This window comes from Rutilus rutilus (assembly GCF_951802725.1).
Source record: "Rutilus rutilus genome assembly, chromosome: 3".
NCBI classification, from domain to species: domain Eukaryota; kingdom Metazoa; phylum Chordata; class Actinopteri; order Cypriniformes; family Leuciscidae; genus Rutilus; species Rutilus rutilus.
In genome coordinates this window covers 19,595,376-19,620,050 of record NC_140211.1, presented here as the reverse complement: position 1 = coordinate 19,620,050, position 24,675 = coordinate 19,595,376, and the positions used below count along the sequence as shown (strand labels likewise).

The following is a 24,675-nucleotide window of genomic DNA, read 5'->3' as shown; positions in this document are numbered from 1 at the left end:
GCTGGGACTATGGTATTCTCTTTTTAGTGGCACAACAAGCTAAAGGGGAGTACACTTCAATTGCTGTTGCTTGGCTGGTCAGGGAAAACAATCAGTCATGGACCATGGTTAAAATTAACTATTTGACCTCATTCATCACAAGTAACATGGTGACTCCACTAATGCAGTAAAAATATCCAATGCATGATGTAATACATCTATTCATTTCCATGTGATGTCTTTAGAATAGCAGAAAAGCCACAGAGGATCCCATATGGTGGTCTTCAGTTTCAAGTTACTCCAGTAAGGGCTTAGTCGCAGTAAGATGTTTACATGACACGAGCAGAACTCTTCACTCCAGTTTACGTGCAATTTTCATTATTCAGATTATTTGCTAATAAGTATGGTTATACTTATACTATGGTTATCAGATAGGCAGTACAGTATGCATGTTACAGGCTATTGTTTTAATCTACTCACATCAAATGCAAAATAATGTTTTATGGACGTACTGGATATTATTTGGTATCGCAATGCTGGGTTTGCCTGCTGCTGTCGTGTTCTTTGAGAGAAGAGCAGAGACTGCACAGCGAGTGCTGTTGACAAAGTTTAGCGATTTGGAGAAGAGAAAACTTCAGAATAATGTAATGGAGTTCATTCATGAAATTGTGCCGATGGCCTCGTGGTCAGCGCGCTGACATGTAGCGCCATTGCGCTCAGGTGGCCCGAGTTCGAGTCCCGGCTCGCGGATCTTTCCCGATCCCGTCCCCCATCTTTCTCCCACCTCGCTTCCTGTCCACTCTATACTGTCCTGTCACAACAAAAAGTCAAAAATCCCAATATAAAAAAAAAAGAAAAAAAAGAAATTGTGTGAACAACACACGGCATCCGTGTAGAACCAAGCACATGTGCACTTTGGTCATCGCGGTAATGCGATTAAGGAGTTTACATGTCTGTTTATTGTGATTAAAATCAGTGTACACCACATAGTTTAATGAGAATATGGTTACTACGATTATACGCTTAATCGCATTAATTTGATCGAAGTATTGCGCTTACATGAGGTTTAATCGCAATATTGCCGAAATCCCATTATAACTGCATTATGAGCGTGCATGTAAACACACTCAATGTTAACGTGTATATCTATAAGCTAACACTGGTCACCAAGACACCTGCCCTGTTCTCCACTAGTTCTCCTCACACCACAACTCAATATGTCTCCTCTGACCGTTATTTTGTCAAATCCTGGCCTGTCCCTGCTCTCTTGGCTCATAATTATATGGCTGAGGTCCATCATACGAGTAAACATTTACAATTTCCTCAGCTTCCGAACTGTCATTGCGATCCATTACTTTCCTATTGTTCAAATTGGCCGCCCTCCCTCCCGTTACATCACTTCCAGTTTGGCGGTTTTCGAGATGCGGAAGTAAAATTCTCACACAAAACTGACTCTAGAAGCCTTATTAGCGTATTTTATGAGTATATATTTAAAGAGTTGCAACCACTTCTGTCATGATTTCTTCGAGGGGAGGGTCTATGGGCAGGTAATTGTATGGGTATGCGCCCGGACACAAGGGAAAAACATGCAGATAGCTTCAGCTTTCTTTTCTGCTCTGATAGCTGCAAGACCATGCAGAATGCTGTGAGTGCTTGTTAGAAATCAGGAAATAACATTGTGAGAACATTGTGCTTGGTATGTTTTTCGTCTTCAAACCAAACTTGGGTCTCCAGCCAACAAAGTTTAAATCCCGTCTGGCTAGCACGCTTTCCATAAGGTTTATGCACTAAGTCAGTAGGCGGTCTTTTGTGGCTGAATGAGTTTTCATCTACCTCTGAAAGTGGTCGAAATTGGACAAGCTCAAAACATTTTAGACCCTGTTTACTCCTGTATTTAGCGTCGTCCACTTGTGATCCGATCCACCAAAACATATCTTAATACCAGGTGTAAACAGGGCCTTTAATGTGTTGCTATGTGTTTGCTAAGGTGTCCGAAATTGCCTCCTATACCCTAATATAGTGCACTATTTGAGCGAACAGCCATTTGTAGTGGTGTCCAAAACCATAGTGGACATTATCGAGTGCGCTCATTCAATCTCTTAATGCACCACTTAATGCTGTCGAGTATCAATGCACTGCTAGAGTCATGCCGAATTAATTCCCACGTCTTGGCAAAAGATAGTGTCTGATATTTTATAGATATTTAAACTGATAAAGCATCGGCATCGGTATCGACAGATATTCGAGATTGCAGTATCGGTCATAAAAAAGTAGTATATACTTTCTTTTCTGTTATGAATGGTGCCACATTTCTGTATCTCGCATGAACGTGGGCTTGTGAATGTGCACAGGACAGCAATGGTTGGTAGCCCTACTGCACTGTACAATTTCTTAAACATTGCATTGTTTTTACCAAAACCAATAACTTGGTGAATGCATTTTATTGAATTCACTCAACCATACATAAATGTGCAAGAAGATTTGAGTAAACTATTTTTGGTCACAATTGAAATCACAATTCACGTTCATTTACGCTTGTAGCACAAACAGTGTGAGATGACTTGCATGGCAAATCTAATCCTTTGGGTCAAGAGTTTGTTCAAATTCTCACCTCTTAAGTATGAGCAACACTAATAGTGACACTCGCCTTGGCCAGCAGCACTAATTACCGGACCGCTTCAAATTCCAGGAAGAACATGACACAGAGTTGGATGAAGTCATGTGTTAGCATACTGCAGTCATTAAATGCTTGGAATGTGGAACGAGCCAGCCGTGTCAAAAACGACTATCAGCAGCACAAGAGGGCCGAGAGCAGTAACCCTCTCGACCCCTGTCTAATCAAACAGCCTTCTTTTATGGTTGCTCGACACTAACCACCCACATGGTCAGAATTCCTCTGCCACCGCGACATTCTAAGGACAAAAGAGGACTTTTCTAATCAAAAAACCTTCACACAGCTTTCTGGCTACGTAATATTACAATATTTTAGAAGTTAAAGAGAGGCTTGTGTGTTGTTCCAGAAAGACTAACAGAATGAGATCTTTGCTTGGCAGCCTGACAGAAATACAGCGCCATTACCGTTTTAGGCCAGCGGTCTCCCAGTGCACAGAGAACAGAAATGCTATTAAAGCACCAAACTGCTGCTAATAAATAAGAGCTAATGGTACTACGCACCAACTGTCCTCATGGGCCCTCAAGTTTGAGAAAGAGAGTAGAGAGCAGTACAATTCATAACCATTTTAAACCCAGGGAAGCTGATACGGATCAGCCTAAATCAAAAACGCTCCTCTTTGCTAAAAAACATCACTCTATTCTGACAGAGGAATTAGATCCTAATTCCCGAAAGAATGTTTTTGTTGCTGAAGATTAGAGGTTACCGCAACCAGAGATATATGAGTGCAATCTGGGGTCAAGTCCTGCAAAACAAAAATATCAAATGCTTTGGTTGGTTATGCCAAACGTTTATCAGACCCACTTGACATGTGTCCTCCGAGGCCAAGTGGTTCTAGTGGGCCACATGCTCTCTGGGTCGTGAAGCAGGCTGTGAGACACACGTCCGTCACCTGTTGAGGAGCTCTCTGGCCCTCTGCTTTCTATGCGACAGCCCTGCAACAGCTGCGCTGTCTAAACTGATTCAGCAGACTGGGAAGATCTCCTGCTGTACAGTGATCAGTTGGATACGGATGACAGTGACATTGATGATGTGTGCTTTAAGATTATTTTACACAAATACCTATTATATTAAATGATTACACAAAATATATTATGAAAGGTCCTCATTTATTGCACTACAAAGGCCTTTGGCTGGTCACAGGAAATGGGATTATTAGAATCACTGAGCCCGGATTTCTGAAATCCTCAGTTCCTGTCAACTCTGACAATGTGAATGAATTTCAGGAATCCATGGCACTGGATTACTATCAGTGTGTCTGAACTAAAAGTAAACTGCTTACAGCTAACATGCGAGCTTGCAGTCGATTATAAAAAGGGGTAGGGTTTGCGGACAAACGACTGGAGTCTGCCATATGTCACGAGAGAGATGTCTCATTTCAGCAGAATATAGAGTTCTTTCTGATATTTAAAATTACGAATATATTTTTGGTTACACTTTTTTTTAAGGTGACGTAGTTACATTGTACTTACTCAAATAAGTACTAAGTATTATTAATTAACTACATGCATAATTATACATAATTGAATATTAAGTAACGTGTAACTACGTACCCTATAATAAAGTGTTACCTATTTTATATATATATATGAAAAATAATGGATGCATTTTTTTTTGTCTGATCAATAACATGCATTTAAAAAAGGTGAATTTTCATTTCATGCCAACTTTAAATGATGGTGGTGCATGCTGGGCTAGACCAGGGGACAGGGTGAGGTGAGGTATGTATGAACACTGAGGGCTCATGAGGAATGCAGGGAAGGGGGGCCGATTCACTGGCCAGACTTCCGGGGGAAGGCGCCATGAGCTCAGTGACTTAAAGAGCAGCTGAACTGTAACTTCATCAAAGCCCACTATAAAGCCACTGACCCCGTGGCACGTGCCTGTGTGGAAAATCATCAGGGCAGGCAATGCCAAAAGGCTTAAACGTTGCTCCACAGCACAATGAAAGAAAGACTGAAAGAGAGTGGGGGGGTTGAGCAACTGCAATTGTCTGGGGGTGTGATATCAAGTCAGCACTTTCACAACATCCCCCCCTGTGTGCGACTGTTCCAAACTTACTGCCACAATAAAGACTTGCATGTTACCCACCCAGCTTCAGAAAGCAAATAACTTTTCAACCAGCTTGCAAAAATAAAATAGAGATTTTCAAAATGTTTTTGAAAGAAGTCTCTTGTGCTCACCAAGGCTGTATTTATTAGATTAAATATACAGGGGAAACAAATGATGACATATTATTTCAATTTAAGATAACTGTTTTCTATTTTAATATATTTTTTAAAAAAGTAACTTACTCCAGTTTTCAGTGTAACCTTGTAAGTGTAATCATTCCAATATGCTGATTTGCAATATATCATTTTTTATTACCGTTTAGGTAACACTTTAAAATAAGGTATCATTTGTTAACATTAGTTAATGTATTAACTAACATGTACTAACACTGAACAATACATTTGTTACAGTATTTTTTAATCTTTGTTAATATTAGTTAATAGTCGTTCATTGTTTGTTCATGTAATTCACAGTGCATCAACTAATGTTAACAATTACATTTGATCTAAATAATGTATTAGTAAAAGTTTAAATTAACATTAACTAAGATTAATAAATGCTGTAGAAGTATTGTTCATTGTTAGTTTAAGTTAACTGAAGTAGTTAACTAATGAAACCTTATTGTGTTACCATTATGAATTTTGAAATGGTTGTTCTGCGTACTATTTTGTGTAAACTGCGATTCTTTGATGAATAGAAAGCTTAAAAGAAAATATTTTATTTTACATCGAAATCTTTTGTAACATAATAAATGTCTTTAATTTCTCTTTTGATCAATTTAATGTGTCTTTCCTGAATAAAACAAAGTGTATATATATATATATATATATATATATATATATATATATATATATATATATATATATATATATATATATATATATATATATATATACCCGTCTGGCCCATCTGTAGGGAAAAGGTTACCGACGGGTGGCCTTCACATAAACTGGCGTCAGAACACTATTATGTCTTAGAGTGAAAGTTGTCATGCGTCTTGTTTGGTGTCTGCTTGTTCTTCTGTGTTGCAGGATGAACAGGCAGACCTGTCTAACATGCCCGGGGAGTACTTTGACCTGAAGGAAGTGTTCAGTAAGTCTCGGGCTGCTTCTCTTCCTCCGCATCGTCCCTATGACTTTGCTATAGACTTATTGCCAGGTACGTCTCTGCCTAAGGGCAGATTATACTCACTTTCCGCTCCGGAGAGGGAGGCCATGGAGAAATATATTTTGGATTCTCTAGCAGCCAAACTCATCCGCCGTTCCTCCTCTCCTGCAGGGACGGGGTTCTTCTTTGTGGGAAAGAAAGACGGTTCCCTGCATCCTTGAATTGATTATCGAGGACTGAACAGCATCACGGTAAAGAATACTTATCCTTTGCTGCTGATGTCTTCGGGTTTCAAGAGACTGCAGGGCGCTTCCTTGTTCACAAAGTTGGACCTACGTAACGCCTATCATTTGGTCCGCATCAGGGAGGGGGATGAGTGGAAAACCGCTTTTAACACCTCCAGGGGGCACTTTGAATACTTGGTCATGCCTTTTGGCCTGTCCAATTTCACCGCGGTTTTCCAGGCACTCGTCAACGACGTGCTGAGAGACATGGTTGACCAGTTCATTTATGTCTACCTGGATGACATTTTGATATTTTCCTCGTCTCTCCAGGAACATGTTCAGCACGTCAGACGAGTGCTTCAGAGGCTGTTAGAGAATGGGCTTTAGGTCAAGGCGGAGAAATGCGTTTTTCATGCACAGTCGGTTCCCTTTTTAGGATACATCATGTCGTCTGAGGGAGTGTGCATGGATCCCGACAAGATTAAGGCAGTGGTTGATTGGCCAACTCCAGATTCCTGCAAGGCCCTGCAGAGGTTTCTGGGTTTTATTCGCAACTACAGCCAACTAGCCACGCCTCTGACAGCCTTGACCTCCACCAAGACGACGTTCAGGTGGTCTAGTGCAGCTGAAGCTGCATTTACCAAACTCAAAGACTGCTTCGTTTCAGCCCCCATTCTTGTCGCCCCTGATCTCTCTCGTCAGTTTGTGGTGGAGGTCGATGCATCAGAGGTGGGGGTAGGTGCGGTTCTCTCCCAGCGCTCTTCCGCGGACAGCAAGGTGCATCCGTGCGCTTATTTTTCTCATCATTTGTCACCCGTCGAACGCAATTACGTCATTGGTAATAGAGAATTGTTGGCAGACAAGTTAGCCTTGGAGGAGTGGCGTCATTGGTTGGAGGGTTCGGGGGTACCGTTCATTGTTTGGACCGATCACAAGAACCATGAATACATCAGGTCCGCTAAACGACTAAACTCTAGGCAGGCTCGGTGGGCACTTTTTTTCAGTCGGTTCGAATTTTCCATCTCCTATCGTCCAGGTTCCAAAAACATCAAGCCTGCTGCGTTGTCCCGTATTTTTGAGAACGCCCGGTTTCTCCCGAGTCCATCGTACCACAGAGATGTGTGGTTTCAATGTTAACTTGGGAGATCGAATCGAAGGTCCGCACGGCCTTACATGGGGTAGTACCTCCGCTCCGCACGGCCTTACATGGGGTAGTACCTCCGCCCTGGTGTCCACCGGGTCGTTTATTCGTGCCAGAGAGATTACGGTCCAAAGTTATTCGGTGGGGCCATTGCTCCAAGGTGGCTTGTCACCCAGGAGTCAATCATACTATTTTTCTTATTAAGCAACGGTTCTGGTGGCAAACTATGGCTTGCGACTTGTATTGGCCTGCTCAGTCTGTGCCAGTTGTAAGACTTCTACTCGACCTCCTGCTGGGCTCCTTTAACCATTGTCAGTTTTTTCAAGACCCTGGTCACACATTGCGCTAGATTTCGTTACGGGCCTCCCTTCCTCACTGTGTAACACGGTGGTGTTAACCGTGGTGGACAGGTTCTCGAAGGCTACTCATTTCATCCCTCTGCCCAAATTACCTTCTGCCAGACAGACAGCGGTTGCTGTCATAGACCACGTATTCATGGCCTCCCGACGGTTGTGGTCTCTGACAGGGGTCCCCAGGTTATATCCAAATTTTGGAGAGAGTTTTGTCGGTTGCTGGGGGCGAGTGTCAGTCTTTCCTCTTGGTTCCATCCCCAGAGCAACGGTCAGACGGAGAGGGCCAACCAAGATTTGGAACGGGGTTTGTGATGTTTGGCGTCACAGAATCCATCCTCTTGGAGTCAGCATATCTCATGGGTTGAGTACGCTCATAACTCATTACCAGTGTCGTCCACGGGCCTGTCTCCGTTTGAGTGTAGTTTAGGGTACCAGCCACCAATTTTTCCTAGTCTGGAATCCATCTACTGATATTCCTCTCCGCTCCGTCTGTAGAAAACTTGCTCCCAAATTCATTGGCCCGTTTACCGTCACCAAGATCATTAGCACGGTGACGGTTCGCCTCAAACTTCCTCCGGCGTACCGGAAAATTCATCCCGTCTTCCATGTTTCAAAGATTAAACCCCTTATCCGTTCTGCTATTAATCCGCCTACCCCGGTTCCCCCACCGCCACGAATCGTAGATGGGGAGCCTGTTTATTCAGTTAGTCATATTCTGGACTTAAGGCGGAGGGGACGCGGATTCCAGTATTTGGTGGACTGGGGAGGTTACAGTCTGGAGGAGAGGAGTTGGGTTCCTGCCCAGGACATATTGGACCACTCCCTTATCGATGATCACAATCGCCAGGTAGGACCCTCTGGGAGCGTCAGGAGACGCTCCTAGGGGGTGGGGTAATGTCATGGTTTGCAGGTTTGCCTGTTCATATCTGTTTGTACTGTCCTGGTCTGATTACCTATCAGCATCAGCTGTGCTGACGAGCAATCAGATCAGCCACTAGTGCGGCTCGTTTATGTGTCCTATATGTAGTCTCGTGTTTGTCATGTTCATTGTCAGATCGTTTGCTGTTCACGTCTCGTTTTGCTGTCTGTTCAGTGCCTCTCTATCCAGTTCCAGTTTCTCCGGATATTCTGCCTCCAGTTCCTGAGCTTCGGACTTTTAGCCCGGGTTTATTTTCCACTCGTCCTCGTTTGATGTTTTATCCACGAGGATTTGGATTTCAGCCCACTGCAGTCCCCACGCTGCCAAGGACCTATCACCGACCTGTATTATCTACATCAGCCTGTCTTGTCTTGATCTTTTGCTGTTTACATAAATAAACATCAACTTTCATTCACAACTGGATCTTGTTTCGTGATGCAACAGTTTGTTGTGGAACAGAGACAAATTCACAAAAAATTATTCTGGAAGTGTTTTGGTTTTAATTGAAATGTCAGATATATCAATAAGCAGATATTAAATCAGATGTCAAACTTATGAATATGCTCAACCGATGTTGTGGCAGACAGTTTGACATGACAGATCTCCTTATATTACCCTCATTTATACCTAATAAACGACTAGCGTAATAAAACATTTGACAGTCTCTTAGGGAAAAAAACAAACATACATACTGATTTGCACGATTCCAAGAAAAGCATTGTTTAACTTCAAAATCTACTCATTCAAACATACCACAGATTATATGTTTGTTACGCAATGGAAATGTTGTTTTTTCTTCTAGAGTAGAAGGTGTGGTATAATTTTCAGAGCACAGCGTAAAGCAGACAAGGTGTGAGTTATGATTCAGTCAGTAGATGTTCATCCAGCAGTTAGCACAAGTAAACAGGATACCTCAGAAGAACGCGAGCCACATAAAAGCCACAGAAGTTAACGAAAGAGGCAGTATGCGAGTGAGAGATGTGTGTGGGCGCCACTCAACAAACATCAGACAAACATAGCCTACATACCCTCCCCCTCTCATGAAGAGTCACACTCCTCTCCTTCAAACACACACATACTCAAAGCACATGTAACCAAAACTTACCACTACTGCAAACAGCTACCCTAACCAGTGCAGAGCTGTGTTTCCAGAAGCAAGGCAAATCAGAAAAGCGACACTTCATTTAAATGAGGGCTGAAAAACATCCAAGAGGTGTATTATTAGATGAGCCGGGCGTGTATAACCTACAATAGACGGGCAAGTAAATGAGGTACGCCATGTGCTCCATTTCTTATGATGAGGTGTAGCCTCCTGAGACACTGCGATGAATTGGCCTGTCGCTGTGCTTTATTAAAGAACCGGATAAGTCAGCACAGCGGTGGATAAGCTACAGCTGGGACGAAGCGTAACCCCTTTAAGAAGTTTATGCCTACAGCATCTGCCTAATGTGCTAGTTTGAATCAATGGATTTCTGTAAGGAAACCGATGGGAGGATCATGGTGAGGCGTCTGGGCCTCTTTCTCGATTTTAAATAAAGCAAAGGCCTCATGTAGACGATCCTGTCTCTGGTCTGATCAAGGTACTATTCCTTAAAGAGGTCATGTCATATATTTTTAGGACTTCATTTTTCCACTGAAATCCATTTAATTCAATTCAATTATTGAATTAAATAATGCTTTACATGTGAGTGCTGTGCTCCAGTTCTCAAACACCGATTTGTGGGTTTGTTATTTTGTCAAATATAATTAAAGACAGACAGACAAATAGACAGATTAGGCATTTAATTGATCAAAAGTGACAGTTAAGACATTGTTCCAAAAAACTATATTTCAAATAAATGTTGTTATTTTAAACTTTATATTCATCAAAGAAGTCTGGAATGTCAAGTGTATCATGGTTTTCACTAGAGATGGCCACTTTTGTAAATTTTTCATTTAGAGTACTGAATCTGTCTCAAAAACGAGTACTCGGAGGGCGGTGTGTGTGCGGGGGATAGGGCGTGTCCATCATGGCCATAATAAAATTAATGTTGAAAAATAAAAATATGAAATCTATTAAAATATGAAAATATGACTAGAAAAATAACTAGATTAACAATAATGCATTAATGTTTTTAAAAAAGAGACATCTAAAAGGAATAGCTGCATGAGGTGAAGCTCAAGAGTGAATGAACATCAGTAAACTGAAGCCCAGTCTATAGAACACATAGGCTATCAGATCCTAGATACACAATATAAACGTAACATTAAAACTTGCATCTGCACAAAAGGAACTAAGTTACAGTCAGATTGTGTAACTCCCATTGTGGATGCGCTCTTAACACGTAACACCATGCTGAAAAACATTCTATAGTGTTCTCATTATAAAGTGGCAGATTGGTGCTGCACATCTTGCACTTAACTGTATTTTCATGATCAAAGTGATTCCAGGTTTCACTGCGCACTTTCAAATCCATTGTTACACTTTATTTCGCTGGACGAAATGCTGTCCTAACGCTAACCAATCAGACCTCAGGTACTGGCCAAAATGCTGCAATAACCAATCAGAAAAAAGTCACTGCGATCATTGTTTTCATGATCGATCGTCTCTGTCACTTCCGAGAACTCCAGTACTCGTGCACATCCCTAGTTTTCAGCACTATTTTCAAAACTTTCTAATTTTGATAATAATGAGAATTGTTTCTTGGGCACCAAATCAGCATATTAGAATGATTTCTGAAGGATCATAGGACACTGAAGACACTAAAGATTCAGAAAATTCATCTTTGCATTACAGGAATAAATTACATTTTAAAATATATTAAAATAGAAAAAATATATTTTAAATGTTATTTTTCAAATAATTATAGGGAATAGTAAAATTGCAAAAACACATGATATAAGCAGGAGGAAGTTAACAACAATACGGATAAAACAATGATTATATGTGTTTTAAAAAGAAGTGACTTCGCTAGAGCACCACTTATAGCCTTGTTTTAGCTTACAACACGGAACAGAACAGAATTATCATAGACTGTTAGCAATAAACAAAAAGCAAAAATTCTGTTATCATTTGCTCACCCTCATGTCATTCCAATGACTTTCTTTCTTCTGTGGAAAATAAATGAAGATATTTTGAAAAATGTTGGTAACTAAACAGTTTACCATTGACTTTTTTTATCCATTCAATGGAAGTCGGAACCGAAACTGTTTGGTTACCAATATATATTTTTTAAGTTCCACAGAAGAAAGTAAGTCATAGAGGTTTGGAACGACATGAGGGTGAGAAAACTGTAAGTGAATTAAAATTTTTAGGTGAACTATCCCTTTAATCCTGAATATCCAAATCAAGGCCATTAGGGGGTATCTTGCTACAATGTTTCTGTAATCACCCAAATGTGAACAATTGTCAGGCCAACAACAACTCACAAAACGTTACACCATTAGTGTCACACTAAATAAGAAATTATTTGGGGAAAAGAGAAAGAATTCCAATTTCCATAATGTGTTAACGTGTTCACATGACAAACAAAAACAGGCCCATTACAAACTAACAATCACATTTTCCAAACTGTTATGTGCTAAATGAGAAAGTACGCATACAACTAACAATATTTAGCTAGTGCACTGGTTGGCTTGAGCTAACAGCTACTCTAGAGAGTATCACATCAGAGATGAGGACATTAACTATGACTCCGCTCATAGGTGTTTGGTCAGAGTCAATTCTGTTTATCACTGTGGGAATAAATTAAATAAAATGCATGATTTATTGGTATTGAAATCAGCATGAAAAAACATGATCAGTGCATCACTATAAATCGTTGATTTTTTTCTTTTTATTTGTTGTTTATTTGCTTTATAGCAGGCCAAACTGGCCTTAAACCAAAGATATCTGTAACCATTTGATATCAGAGGCAACCACAGCATTTTAATCATGATGCAAACAAAGATGCTACACACACGTAGCATGAGCAGTTGCTTTTTTATTTGAACAAGATTGTATAATTTTATATTGTATAATATCAAGATTTAAAGCAAAAACAGAATGGTCTGACTTCAGATTTGTGAAATTATGCTACATAAAACACCTGCACAAAACAAAAACAGCAGAAGGATTAAAAAAATAATAAATTAGAATGCAAATTCACTCTCTGACAGAAGGGGGCGCTTATGGAATAGCAGCGCTTATTTGGGTACTGCTGTACAAAGCAATGCTGCGCTTATAAACACTACTTTATACTGAGGTAAGGAAAAGGAAATGCCATCAAAACTTTTCAGAAGACAGTCAGTTCCCTTCAGAGATACATTTATATAATCCCCCACCCCTAATTAAATAATTATATTTTTCTTCCTATATATCAAGAATCGCGAACAGTGAGCTTGCTCCGCCTGATAGGCTACAGTATTTTCTCTCCTTTTTGCGTCTGTCTTCAGCGTGTCCCGTCGCTAGCCTGTGTTAATGTCCTGACTTGTGTTTACAGACTTCGCAGTATTTCTACACAAATTACATTTTGGGAAATGATTGCGATGCAGTTCGTGTGCAAGTCCGGAATAAAGATCAGCCAAAATAAAACTAAAAACCGGTCAACAGGTGCATAGAAGTAATTTAAAATAAAATGTATTCCTGTGATGGCAAAGCTGAATTTTCAGCATCATTAAACCAGTCTTTAATGTCACATGATCCTTCTGAAATCATTCTAATATGCTGATTTGGTGTTTAAGATTTCTTATTATTATCATTGTTGAAAACAGTGCTGCATCCTTTTTTGAGGATTCTTTGATGAATAGAAAGTTTAAAAGAACAGCATTTATTTGAGATAGGCCTAGAAATCTTTTGCAACATTATACAGTTATAAATGTCTTTGTCACTTTTAATCAATTTAATCCATCCTTGAATACCAGTTATGGGAAAGCTGAGAGGTCTTCCTATTTGGATAGGTAAGGACGATCCACAGGAACAATCAGAGCTGCTTTTAAGCCACATAAGCTTAGAGAAAATAGTAGCATGTTTATCAGTGCAGTCAGCGTGTGTATGTTTTTATCAGTGCAGCAGTGTGAGAAATCACCAGGTGAGTCTGCAGGAAGAAAACAACATCTATACTCTCACTTTTTTAGCTGCTTCATTCAAAAACACAGCCTCCCACACAGTCCTTTACATTTACTGCTGTCAAACCTATTGTGAACAAATAACTCAAACCTGTTTTGTAAATTATACCATCCGATTTAATAAGAAAGAAGACATGACTTTAAGGGGTCATGAACTGCATTGTTTTATAATGTTTCCTGGGGTGCACTTATAATGTAAGCATGATTTTTACATAAAATGTTTTCATAATGTAGAAATAAAAGGCTTTTCCTACCCAGATTTTAGCCCTCTGATTTGAATGCTGTTTAAAGGGGCATGTCTGCTGAGAGACTTCAGAGTAAACGCCCACTGCTGTGAGTGGCTAACATCTTTGCATATGAAATAAGTATTACATGTAGAACTCTTTCGAAAACTTTTAGCACGTTTTTACAATTACAGCTCTCAAGATTAACTAATCGTGAAAAGTGTAGATTATAGCATTATATTTAGATTGTGGCATGAAAGGTTGCAGTGATGAGCACTGTAGCCAATCAGACATGTTGAGCGCATGAATGCAGTGATCTCATCATTGAAACTCTATTTCTAAACTCTAACGAATGCTTTTTAGAATAACTAACAGTGCAATGTGCAACAGTCCATGGTGCAAACACGATGTAAATAAGAGATTCATTGATTATAACAAGAGTTTTGGCGAGAGTTCAGAACTCAAACTCACGCTGTGTAATTGACAACTCCAGCGAATGTAAAGGGAGCATTCTTTGAACGCTTTCTATTTATAATTTAATCACATTGTAATGACAGATTATTTTCATCCTACTAAGAGAAACAATGTGAAGTTGATCGTTTAGTCACTGGTTTGATTTACTGGCACATAGACAAAGAACATCTGACTGTACATGAATCATTACATATCAGAAATTAACACAGTTACTTACATGTTGTCATATTACTGTCAAGTCCATATCATAAAAGTCTGTTTGCAAAGCCTGTGCCGAAATTGCGACTGATTTACCCAAAGAATCCACAGTGAAATGTAGTGCCGGGCGGTATACCGGTTCATACCGAATACCGGTGTTTAATTTTGTTATGCTGTGAATATGATATGATATGAGCACAGCTGTAGCCTATGTGTTACTAAATATGACAGTGAAGATGGATAGGTTAAACTACAATTGATAGCGGTCAAATTATATTACAGTGTTTCCCGTACATTGGTTCACAATATCAACACTGCCCGCCACAAATAGATTTTCCAAAAGACTTTGACATCGTTGAATAGACATGAGCACTGCACGTTTCAAAGTCAAAACGCGAATGAATGAATGCATCTTTGAAGGGAACTGACTATCTTTAGAAAAGTTTCTGTTATTTTCATTTAATCTTTCTTTATCTTTCCTGATAAACAGTGTTTCTGAGCGCTGCGCTGCTTTGTGTACAGCCGTTACCGGAGAAACCGATATTTCTGCCGCTCCTAAAGCGCCTCCTGCTGGCACCTATTTGTAAACAAGTAAAAAATAAAGTAAAGTCGGCAACACCTAAGCTCCAAAATTATCAAAAATATTTATTGTCAAGACAACTATCGCATAGCGGTAACGTTTCGAGCACGCAGGCTCTTCATCAGACTGTCATGATGAAGAGCCTGCGTGCTCGAAACGTTACCGCTATGCGATAGTTACGGTGAACACAAAAAGGAGGGCTACGACGGTATTAAGATTTTCAGAGAATGACAACTTAAATTTCAGTCTGTTCTTTACAAAAGAACAGACTGTTGCTTCAGAAGATATAAAATATCGTGTATGAGTCAAACCACTTCTTTGACGCTTTTATGGTGCTGTTCTATCATCTTTTGCGGGCTTTTGTAAGAAAGAAAGTCTATACTGGCGTGCAACAACATGATGGTGAGTAAATAAAATATCTTTATGAGGCTATTCTTTTAAGCCACAGCATAAGATTCTAAATCTAAAATAACAGCTTAAAGGCACACTGTGGAGAAATTGTGTTTTTGTCAAACAGCGACCCCTAGAGTAAATACCCCTCCGCCCCCCTACCTCCCACCCTGTACACCAGTACCTGCGTCGGGCATGGAACAGGCACACATAGACTCCGAAGACATGATTATTGCAATTGATCATAATAGTTTGCAAATTGTGCTCGTTTATTTACAACCTCTACGTTAGGCTTATTTATGTCCTGATAATTATGTGAGATATTGAAAACTGTTCTCATGATAATCGCAAGAATCAACGTCAACAGCGTCGTCTGATATCCCTCAGGACTACGTGATAAATACACCTCACAACACCTGAGTTCAGCTGGCAAACTAGTTCGTGAGGCAAGCTAGGCGATAAAACATAACGCAAAAAACACGTAAGAGAACGAGTGTTTGTAAGTCTGTTAACAGCTCTGATAATCGAAAGCTAGCTAGACATATGTGGAAATGATTGGACTGGTCTAATTATCAGCAATGGATGAATGAACAGCATGTAAAAAAAATGACATAGGCTACTACAAGCAAGCGCAACAACATACAACATAGAATGCAAACAAGTTTACAAATAAGAGATTTATTGACTGGCCACTTCATGCGTTTTCTCAGATCGGATAGCTATCTGATTTATCAAAACGATTCCATTTTCACCTGGTCACATAAATGTGTTTTTGCGAAACGGATTTAAATCCGATCTTCAATTTCCACACTATATGCAGATTTAATGGAGTGCACGTCACCGAAAGCAACAGATATGAGCTGCATTTTATTGATCATCAGCTAAAATTTCAAAATCAAAGACCGCAATAAGAGAGAGCAGTAACAGCCCTGGTAAGATCATTTCGTTTCTTTACTTTTAATGATGATGACTGTGTGTTAAGCGTCTGCGACTTACTTTCACTTTGATTTGCGATAGTTTGCACGTTGGCTTGATGAATCGATGCTCAGCTGCGGTGATGCGTGTTCCAGTAGCGTCGTCATATCTGGCAATAACACGCTATAACACGCTCTCACACGTTTTTTTGTTGTTGTTTTTTTCGCATTTTTGGGAGGAGTACAATTTGCATATGTGGTTTCAACAACCAGATGCATTTACACTTGTCCAGTTTCGTCTGGAATGCGTCTCAGACCTCCTCCTGAAGTGGTTTGAGCGATCGGATTCAAATCCGTCTCGAATGCGTTTCGGAGGGCATTTACACCTGGTCTTTTCACGATCGGATAGCTATCCGATCTGAGAAAACGCATGAAGTGGCCAGGTGTAAACAGCCCCCATGACAAAAACATACGCACGAAAGCAAAAAACAAACGCTGGTTGGCCTCTCACATCCATAGACAGTATATAGCCTAAACGCTCACGTCCAAATTTGAGGAAGTGGTGGGGGAAGTGACGTATGCCGTAAAGCAGTCGAATTTTGTTGTTCTTTTTGTGCTCGGGTTACTACCTGAACCCCGAAGTTACATAGTGCCAGTAAAAGCGATACAGACCCCATCAGGCTATGGCAGACGTGTCATTCAACCTATTGTAAGTCGATGTACCATCACAAGGGTCTTGGAAATATATTATGAAGGTTGAAAAGCTACATAGTGTTCCTTTAAGGAAATCAACCCCTTTTATGCGATGTTATGCATCAAATAATATATATTTTTTATATTTTTTAAAATATTTTTAAAGTCCCCCTGTAGTCAATAATTGTATCCCTTAAAACTCATCTTTGATCATCAAAATGACATATTTTAATGTTTTTTTCCTGTGAATTTTTTTCCCCTTGCTCCTTAAAATGGCTTGAATGTAACTACACACTTGCTTCATTTAGTATATGCGGATCCTTGAATATGCAAATTAGCTCCGCCTCCACTCACTCACACCAGCTCCAGCTTAGAGATCCACTTGGCCAACTTACTGAGGTAAATTCTGCACAATGGTATTGCTCTTTACAACGTCGGACACGTAACGGTAATTTATATGATTAGCCTTTTGTTTGACTGTGTTATCAAACATCTAATAATGTGTTGATAATGTTACACAAACCACGTTCCCATTCACCATCTCAGAGTCAGAGAGCTGCCTTCTAACACTAAGCATTCTTAGAAACGCTTTGAACAACTCAGAACATCAGAGGAGAAAGGCATATAGTTCATCATAACATCGTAATATACATCATACACCCGCTATATTGCTAAATCTACCAGATTGTTCATATCAACAGAAATAAATACCGGGATAACCTGGTTTCTCATGAGACTCCCTTGCTTCAGGGCATAGTGATGATATGCTATAAAGTCCACCAGCACGTTGACGTGATTAGATACAAGGTAGTTTGTGACGCCAGAAACACTAGCAATTTCAAACCGAGTTTTTGAAAATGTCTTTAGATCAATGCCGTTTTAAAGAGAAAATACTCAGCAATTGTCACGGTTATCTGGACTCATTCATCTTTAGTTTCACTTTCATGGACTTTCAGTTTGTTTTCATCAGGCACATGTTTCTCTGTCTTCATTCTGTGACAGATCGACCGACCATATGGATTATGCAGCGCAATTTTCTGTTATTGCTCATGAGAGCCTGGACTTTTTTACCTTCACTGGACAATTCTGCCTTCTTGCCATCACCAGACCTTTGACGACGAGACCCTGAAGTCATTGTTCTGGATCAAGGCTAATTACCGTCACCCCATAGACCTCCCAGACATCTCTGGATTGAACTGGAGGGACGCTATCATCCGGTGTCTGGAGAGTGTTTACCCCCGGTTCAGAACACAGCCGGATCCAGAGCCCATTCCACCACCACTGACCACGGAGGAATCACGTGTGCTCCCCTCGCCCTGGAAGAGGAGCCCCCCACTGAGTCTGACCAGGGATGTGAGCCCACTACATAAGTGGGCAAGGGTATATTGGTGGAATTTGAGACTGAGGACTGGCTGACGGACTTCAGCACGGAGGTATCATCTCCCACCCTATCCTACCCCATTTCTGTTTTTTCATTGCTGTTTTTAGACAGCACAATGGACTCTTTATCTTTTTCTTTGGAAACTTAATGGCTGTTTCTAGACAGCACAGACACCTGCATGAACAAAGAATTGTTACCTTCCACCCTGTCAAATCTTCATCTGCCTCCGTCACCGCCCTGCTCAGCCAGCCCTCCAACCCCGCCTCTGTTGGAGGTTTGCAGCCCTTCACAATCTCCTGTAATGCCAAGCAGTCACGTTGAGCCGAAGTTCCTTCAACCACCTGAGCAGATAGATCCAGTGGCTCTGCCTCCGGCCTCAGATAGTCACGCTCTGTCTCTGCCCGTCGACCTCTCAGCTCAACCTTGGCTCCTCCCACTTTCGGCTACACCAGACACCCTCTGCCGGGTTCCCTCGTCCCACCGGTTCCCCCTTGGTCAGTCATCACTCCTCTGCCACGGACTTGCGGATATTCCGCTGCACTCAGTTCCTCCACCCATACGACTGCAGCAGGCTCCTCTTTCCCTTCGGGTATGCCTCGGTCCTCCATTACACCGGCATCGCCTCGGTCCTTGGGCAGTCTAGCTCCTCCTCAGACGATCGTTGCCACGGGATTGCCTGGGCCTTCTTTGCCAGCGATGTCGCTTGTCTCCAAGCTTGGGATCCATCGACTCTGCCTCCGTCGGTCATCTCCCAGTTGATGTCAGCCTCCACGCCACCTTGGCTACTCCCTCCCTTGTCTCCACTGTAGGCTGTCGTCTCTCGGCTCTGGGTCTGTGCCGTCGGACGCCCTTCATCATCACCGCCGGGGTCTCGTCGTCCGTATTTCACCATCCCTCCATCGTCTCCATTCTTCCCTGTATCATCACCTCGGCCACCTCCAAAGCGCCCTCCATCACCTCTGCTACTACGGAGCGGGGTCACTCCTACTGGGAGGGGGCGTTCTGTCACGGTTATCTGGGCTCATTCATCTTTCGTTTCACTTTCATGCACTTTCAGTTTGTTTTCATCAGTCATGTTTTCTGTCTTTCCCGCCATTCATCTGTTCCCATGGACACTAATCTTCCTCCATAGCTGCACATCATTTAGTTCGTTACCTCTGTGCATTTAGTTCCTCTGTGTTCAGTATTCAGTTGTCGGTCAATGTTTGCGTGTTTTGTGCTTTAACCTTTGTTTCACACATGCTCTGTAACACTTTCTGTCAGTTCCTCAGTTTGTTGTATTATTAAATCACTTCGTATTGGATCCTGTGTTCCTTCGTCTTCCCCCTGTGACAGCAATGGTGCTGACTTATGAATTTGCACATGGTTTGTCTTAAAGCATATTAAAAACACCACATAGAAACAACATTAAAAACTTTATTTTCACCACAGGGGGACATTTAAGGAAATAAGTCATCAAGGCTGCATTTATTTGATCAAAATCACCAGTAATATTGTAAAATATTACAATTACAGTTTTTTTTTTTATGTAATTTATTTCTGTGATGGCCAAGCTTAATTTTTAGCAGCCATTACTCCAGTCTTCAGTGTCACACAATCCTTTAGAAATAATTTTTTGCTCAAGAAACATTTCTTTTTAGAGGTGTAACAGTACACATATTTATGCCGAAAATGTTCTGTACAGGTCAGTACCTAACAAATTCAGAGTTGATTTAACCACTGAATTTGTAGAACTTCTCTGTGTGCGGAACATAATTTAAAACTCAAGAGTCCCCCCCCCCAGAATGGGACTATATTGTTTATATCGATTTACTTTGATGTTGAGAACACATCTGAGAAATAACAAAGGACACATAGTGAGCTGCTGCTAAATAAGTGCATGATCCATGTTGTCTTAAACATAGTAAGCTCTTCAAACTAAATCATTAACCTACATAGCTTGCCCCTACTCTCAGATACGCGTGTTGTTCAATGCGTTTGAGATGCATTTTCCTCAGTGCACACCTTGCGGTTGTATACTGTAACTGTTACAACTTCACACAAGTATTTCCATTTCACATAAAGTTTTATCCTGACAATCAGCAAGCCAACTTTGCAGACTTTAATGAACGAGTGCCGGCGCGTGCATGCACGTCAAATAGATGTAGCGGATTAGAATGAAAGCGCAATAATTCTAACCTACCACCTTCTAAGCACTACATTCTAACCAACCTCCTAAGCACTTCAATATAAGCACTTCAAATCTCTTCCCCCATTTACAAGTTTACAACAGCACCAGACCTTTTTTTTTTTTTTTTCTTTAAACAGACATAGTTTGTTCAGTAAACCACTGTTTAATAAAAAATAAAAAAGGTTGCTTGTTGTATACCGACAACATACCAACCCATATCTTCAAAACCGAGGTATGTCATTTTTGTGTAACGTTACACCCCGATTTCTTATTATTATCAATGATGAAAACAATTGTTCTGCTTAATATTTTTGTGGAAAAGTCTTTACTGTCACTTTTGATCATTTAGATTTACTGACACTTTTGATCATTTAAATATGTCTTAGAATGATTTCTGAAGGATCATATGACACTGAAGACTGGAGAAATGGCTGGTGAAAATTCAGCTTTGCGTTACAAAAATAAATGATTTTTTTAAAGTATATTCAAATAGAAAACCATTATTTTAAATTGTAATAGTGCTTCACAATATTACCATGAGCCTCTGAGCTGGACGTTGTTGTTCCTGCTTTCTCTATAGCATAGGCCTTGTTGTAAGGAATGAGAGAGCCAGTGATAAGAGCTAATATTAGCTAACATGTGATCGTGCCTTCAACAGCGCCATGCTACGCTTAGTGTACTCTGAGACCATCTGAAGCGATAAAAAGGTCAGTGAGGCCTGCAACAATTTCACTTTCACACTTTTGCTAATGAGAAACAGCCGTTACTCACAAGAAGCTCAGCTGAGCACTAAAACCATCTAGGAGGTTGATGACAATGATGTTCTTGTAGCTGTAAATCACAAAGATTACAAACTACATTTACCCAACCTTTGTTCAAGTTAAGAAAATTTTAAAATAATGACTAAATTCAGCTTGACAGTATTTTTATTAACTAACATTAAAAAAGATTAATAAATGCTGTAAAACACATATTGCTCATTGTTAGTTCATGTCAGCTAGCTAATACATTAATGTTAACAAACAAGACCTTATATAACCAAATATAATTAATTAAACAATTTATTAATTAATATCTACAACACAAGGTAAAAAATAAATAAAATAAAAAGTTTACAAATGAAAAATGACTAAAATCATCTTGACCTGTAGATTATATATTATTAACAATCATAAAATTACAAGAAAACAAGAAAAATTTAATCTGCAACTAAATAATATCTGTATGAAAGGCCATATACTACACAGCTTGGATTGCATCACAATGACGTAAACTAATCCATTTTGGTCTGAGTCACATGCCTAACTGCCGCTGATCATGGCCCATGTCATAACGCTAGCTTGAGATCAACCAGTCTGTTTTTGTAGTGAAGTCATCATTGTGGCACCCTAGCCTATACGACTTACAAATGTATAGCAGTCAAGCAATGTTAATGCATCACTGCAGTTCTGCAACCAAATTTTGACTGCAATCAATTGTTTCCCGACAGCATAACTAACGAAGAATGTCATGTATGCACCTAACATACTGCCGCAAAGCGGTGTGAGACAGGAGGCAGCGCATAGTTTCCCATTCCCATACACATACAGGAGACCGAGCAGGAGTGGAGGGACTTCCTCTTCCGGCTTCTCCATGCCATGATCATTAACCCAACATGACTCCCTGAGTAACACACATCTGAATGGGAAAGCCTGGAGTCAGAAAACAGCTGGGCTGTGCTTTCTCAATAGAAAAGTCTTCTAGAAATACTCCAACAGGAAGGGTCTTCTTTGGTTTTCTTTGGACTACTCTAGTTTTCACACATTTAGCACCTCTGAAATTCAACACAATCTTTTTATATCCCACACTTAAAAACAGCTGATTTCCTTTCTGCATTCTGACGTCTGTGTGTTTGTTGGGTTAATGTATAATTGTAGTCTGCTTTTCATTACTATCTAAACAGGTGTTTTATTCAGCACATTTGATAGCCAGAGATCATGATGCCAACAAATGTTGATTATTAAGCTCAAATGTGGCAATAAGGACCGGAGTGTCCAACAAAATAGACCAGCTCTGAATCGGAAAGACGTGAGACTGACCGGCCGGTCACAAGCTCCTCTTCTCTTATATCGAAATCCTCTGACATTTCTCTTTAAAAATTCTTATTTTAGACTTCTAATTTGTGACAGGTGTTTTTTTCTTCTTCTTTTTTTCTCTATCCTCTGCGCTTATTCCGCTTTCGTCAATACGTCATGCGTTGGGTCAGAAGTCTGCCAGTGATAACCACACTGGAAGCCAGTGATTATAGTTTATAAAGTTATAAATATGGATTTTGTTTTATAAACGCATAGCTTCGCTTCAGAAGGACTTACCCCCTAAAGTCGTATGGATTACTTTTATGATGGATGGATGTGCTTTTTTTGGGCTTCAAAATCTCAGATGCTACTTACTCCCATTATAACGCTTGGAAGAGGCAGGATATTTTATAATGTAACTCCGATTGTATTTGGCTGAAAGAAGAAAGTCATATACAACTGATGGCTTGGGGGTGAGTAAATTATGGGATAATTTTCAATTTTGGTTAACCTAATCCTTTAATATGCCATAATTTGTCAAATAAACATACACATAGGCCTAATTAAGTAAATTAAATAAATAGGCCTACTTCTATTCAAAAACCGCATGTCTTGATAGAAGACACACACACACGTCTGTTTTCTTAAGTTTAATTAGTTATATAAGTACATGAAGTACTGATTAATGGTCTGAAAATATAAAATCAAAACAAATAGTACATTTGTGTTACAAACATTCTAGTTACCACCTCTGATTAATTTTAATGCGTAAATGTTGGCAGGATACATGACATGTTTTGTCCCATGTCTGAACAATGACTACCGAACCTGTTCCTGCATTTTTTTACTACAATAATTTGGTATTGTAAAATACTCTGTCACCAACAATTAAAATGACATGATTCTGAAATCTTCTTACACTACAAATCCCATTTTCATTACTACAGATTTGACAGAAGAAACTACAGTAACCAAGGTATTCTGGCAGAAACATGGTACATTTCTAAGGGACTTATCAAAAAGAAGGGGGAAAAACTTCTTTCAATATTGTTTTACGTACTGTTGCATAACTTTGTTATGCAGTCTTTACATATAATTATAGTCCCTATATTGCCTTTGAAAGGTCAAACAAACGTCCTATATTCAATAATTTAGTAAAACAGCATAAAATGCAACAGTTTACGAAAGTGTTTCTCATGTCTATGAACTACATACAGCATCGCTACAGAGTTTTAACCCTAACTACAAGCATTAACTCTTGCATTTCCCTGCTATGTTTATGTTTACGTTTAGGCAGTAATTTTCTTGAATATAAGCGAAGAGTTAAATTGACGCAGGCCTCGCTTGGATTCCTAAACCCCCCTTTCCGCTTATGGGGTCCCCATTTCTGTGAGCAAGATCCACCCATATGTGCTACACACACTCACATCTTTCTTTAAAGGGCCGAAACCCTCATAACATTCCGCCATCTCTCCGCTTACCTGGATAAACTGGATAGTTAAAGCTGATTTTCCGACGCCACCACCTCCGACGACCACCAGACGATATTTCTCCTGCACTGAGCCGTCCTTCCAGCCAGCCATCGGGGACACGCTGCTGCTCTCGCTCCGCTGTCTAAACACACGCACACCGAGCCACTTTACTCTGTGACAGGCCTTCAGATGGAGAATTGCAACGGGAAAATGCGATACGGCGTTCAGGCGCTGTGTGAACTCAGTGGTAATCCGTACGCGATGAGAAAAGTACGAGCACAGTCTGTGGGAAATGCATTCACTGCAGCCTCAAGTCCATACGCCCTCGTCTAAATCGCTACCAGGCACTGACTGCCTGTGCTGCAAGATGAGGGGAAGATAGGGCTAATCAGTTCAGCCAGTACACGCATGGACGCTAGGGGGCGCACACTGCTATTCCCGCCTGTGTGTGTTGGTTTGTAACTCGTCATGTGAATGTATTATTGATCTATCTCAATTATTAAATATCTAAAATTGTGTTGTAAAAGTTTAAGTCTGCCATTGAGAAACCCATATTATGAATATTGTCTATGGTGGTCCTGGGCTATCTTATGG

The 24,675-nt window shown here is 40.3% G+C and overlaps 1 protein-coding gene across 1 annotated transcript in view; it reads right to left on the bottom strand.

The window, feature by feature from the left end:
- Positions 1-24,443, bottom strand: part of rras2 (RAS related 2) — a 43,341-nt gene extending 18,898 nt beyond the window's left edge. The window contains exon 1 of the mRNA XM_084404547.1: positions 24,091-24,443. Within this exon, the coding sequence (XP_084260673.1) occupies positions 24,091-24,192 (102 nt within the window). The 5' untranslated portion in view covers positions 24,193-24,443. The remainder of the gene's footprint in view (positions 1-24,090) is intronic.
- Positions 24,444-24,675: the final 232 nt, after the last annotated feature.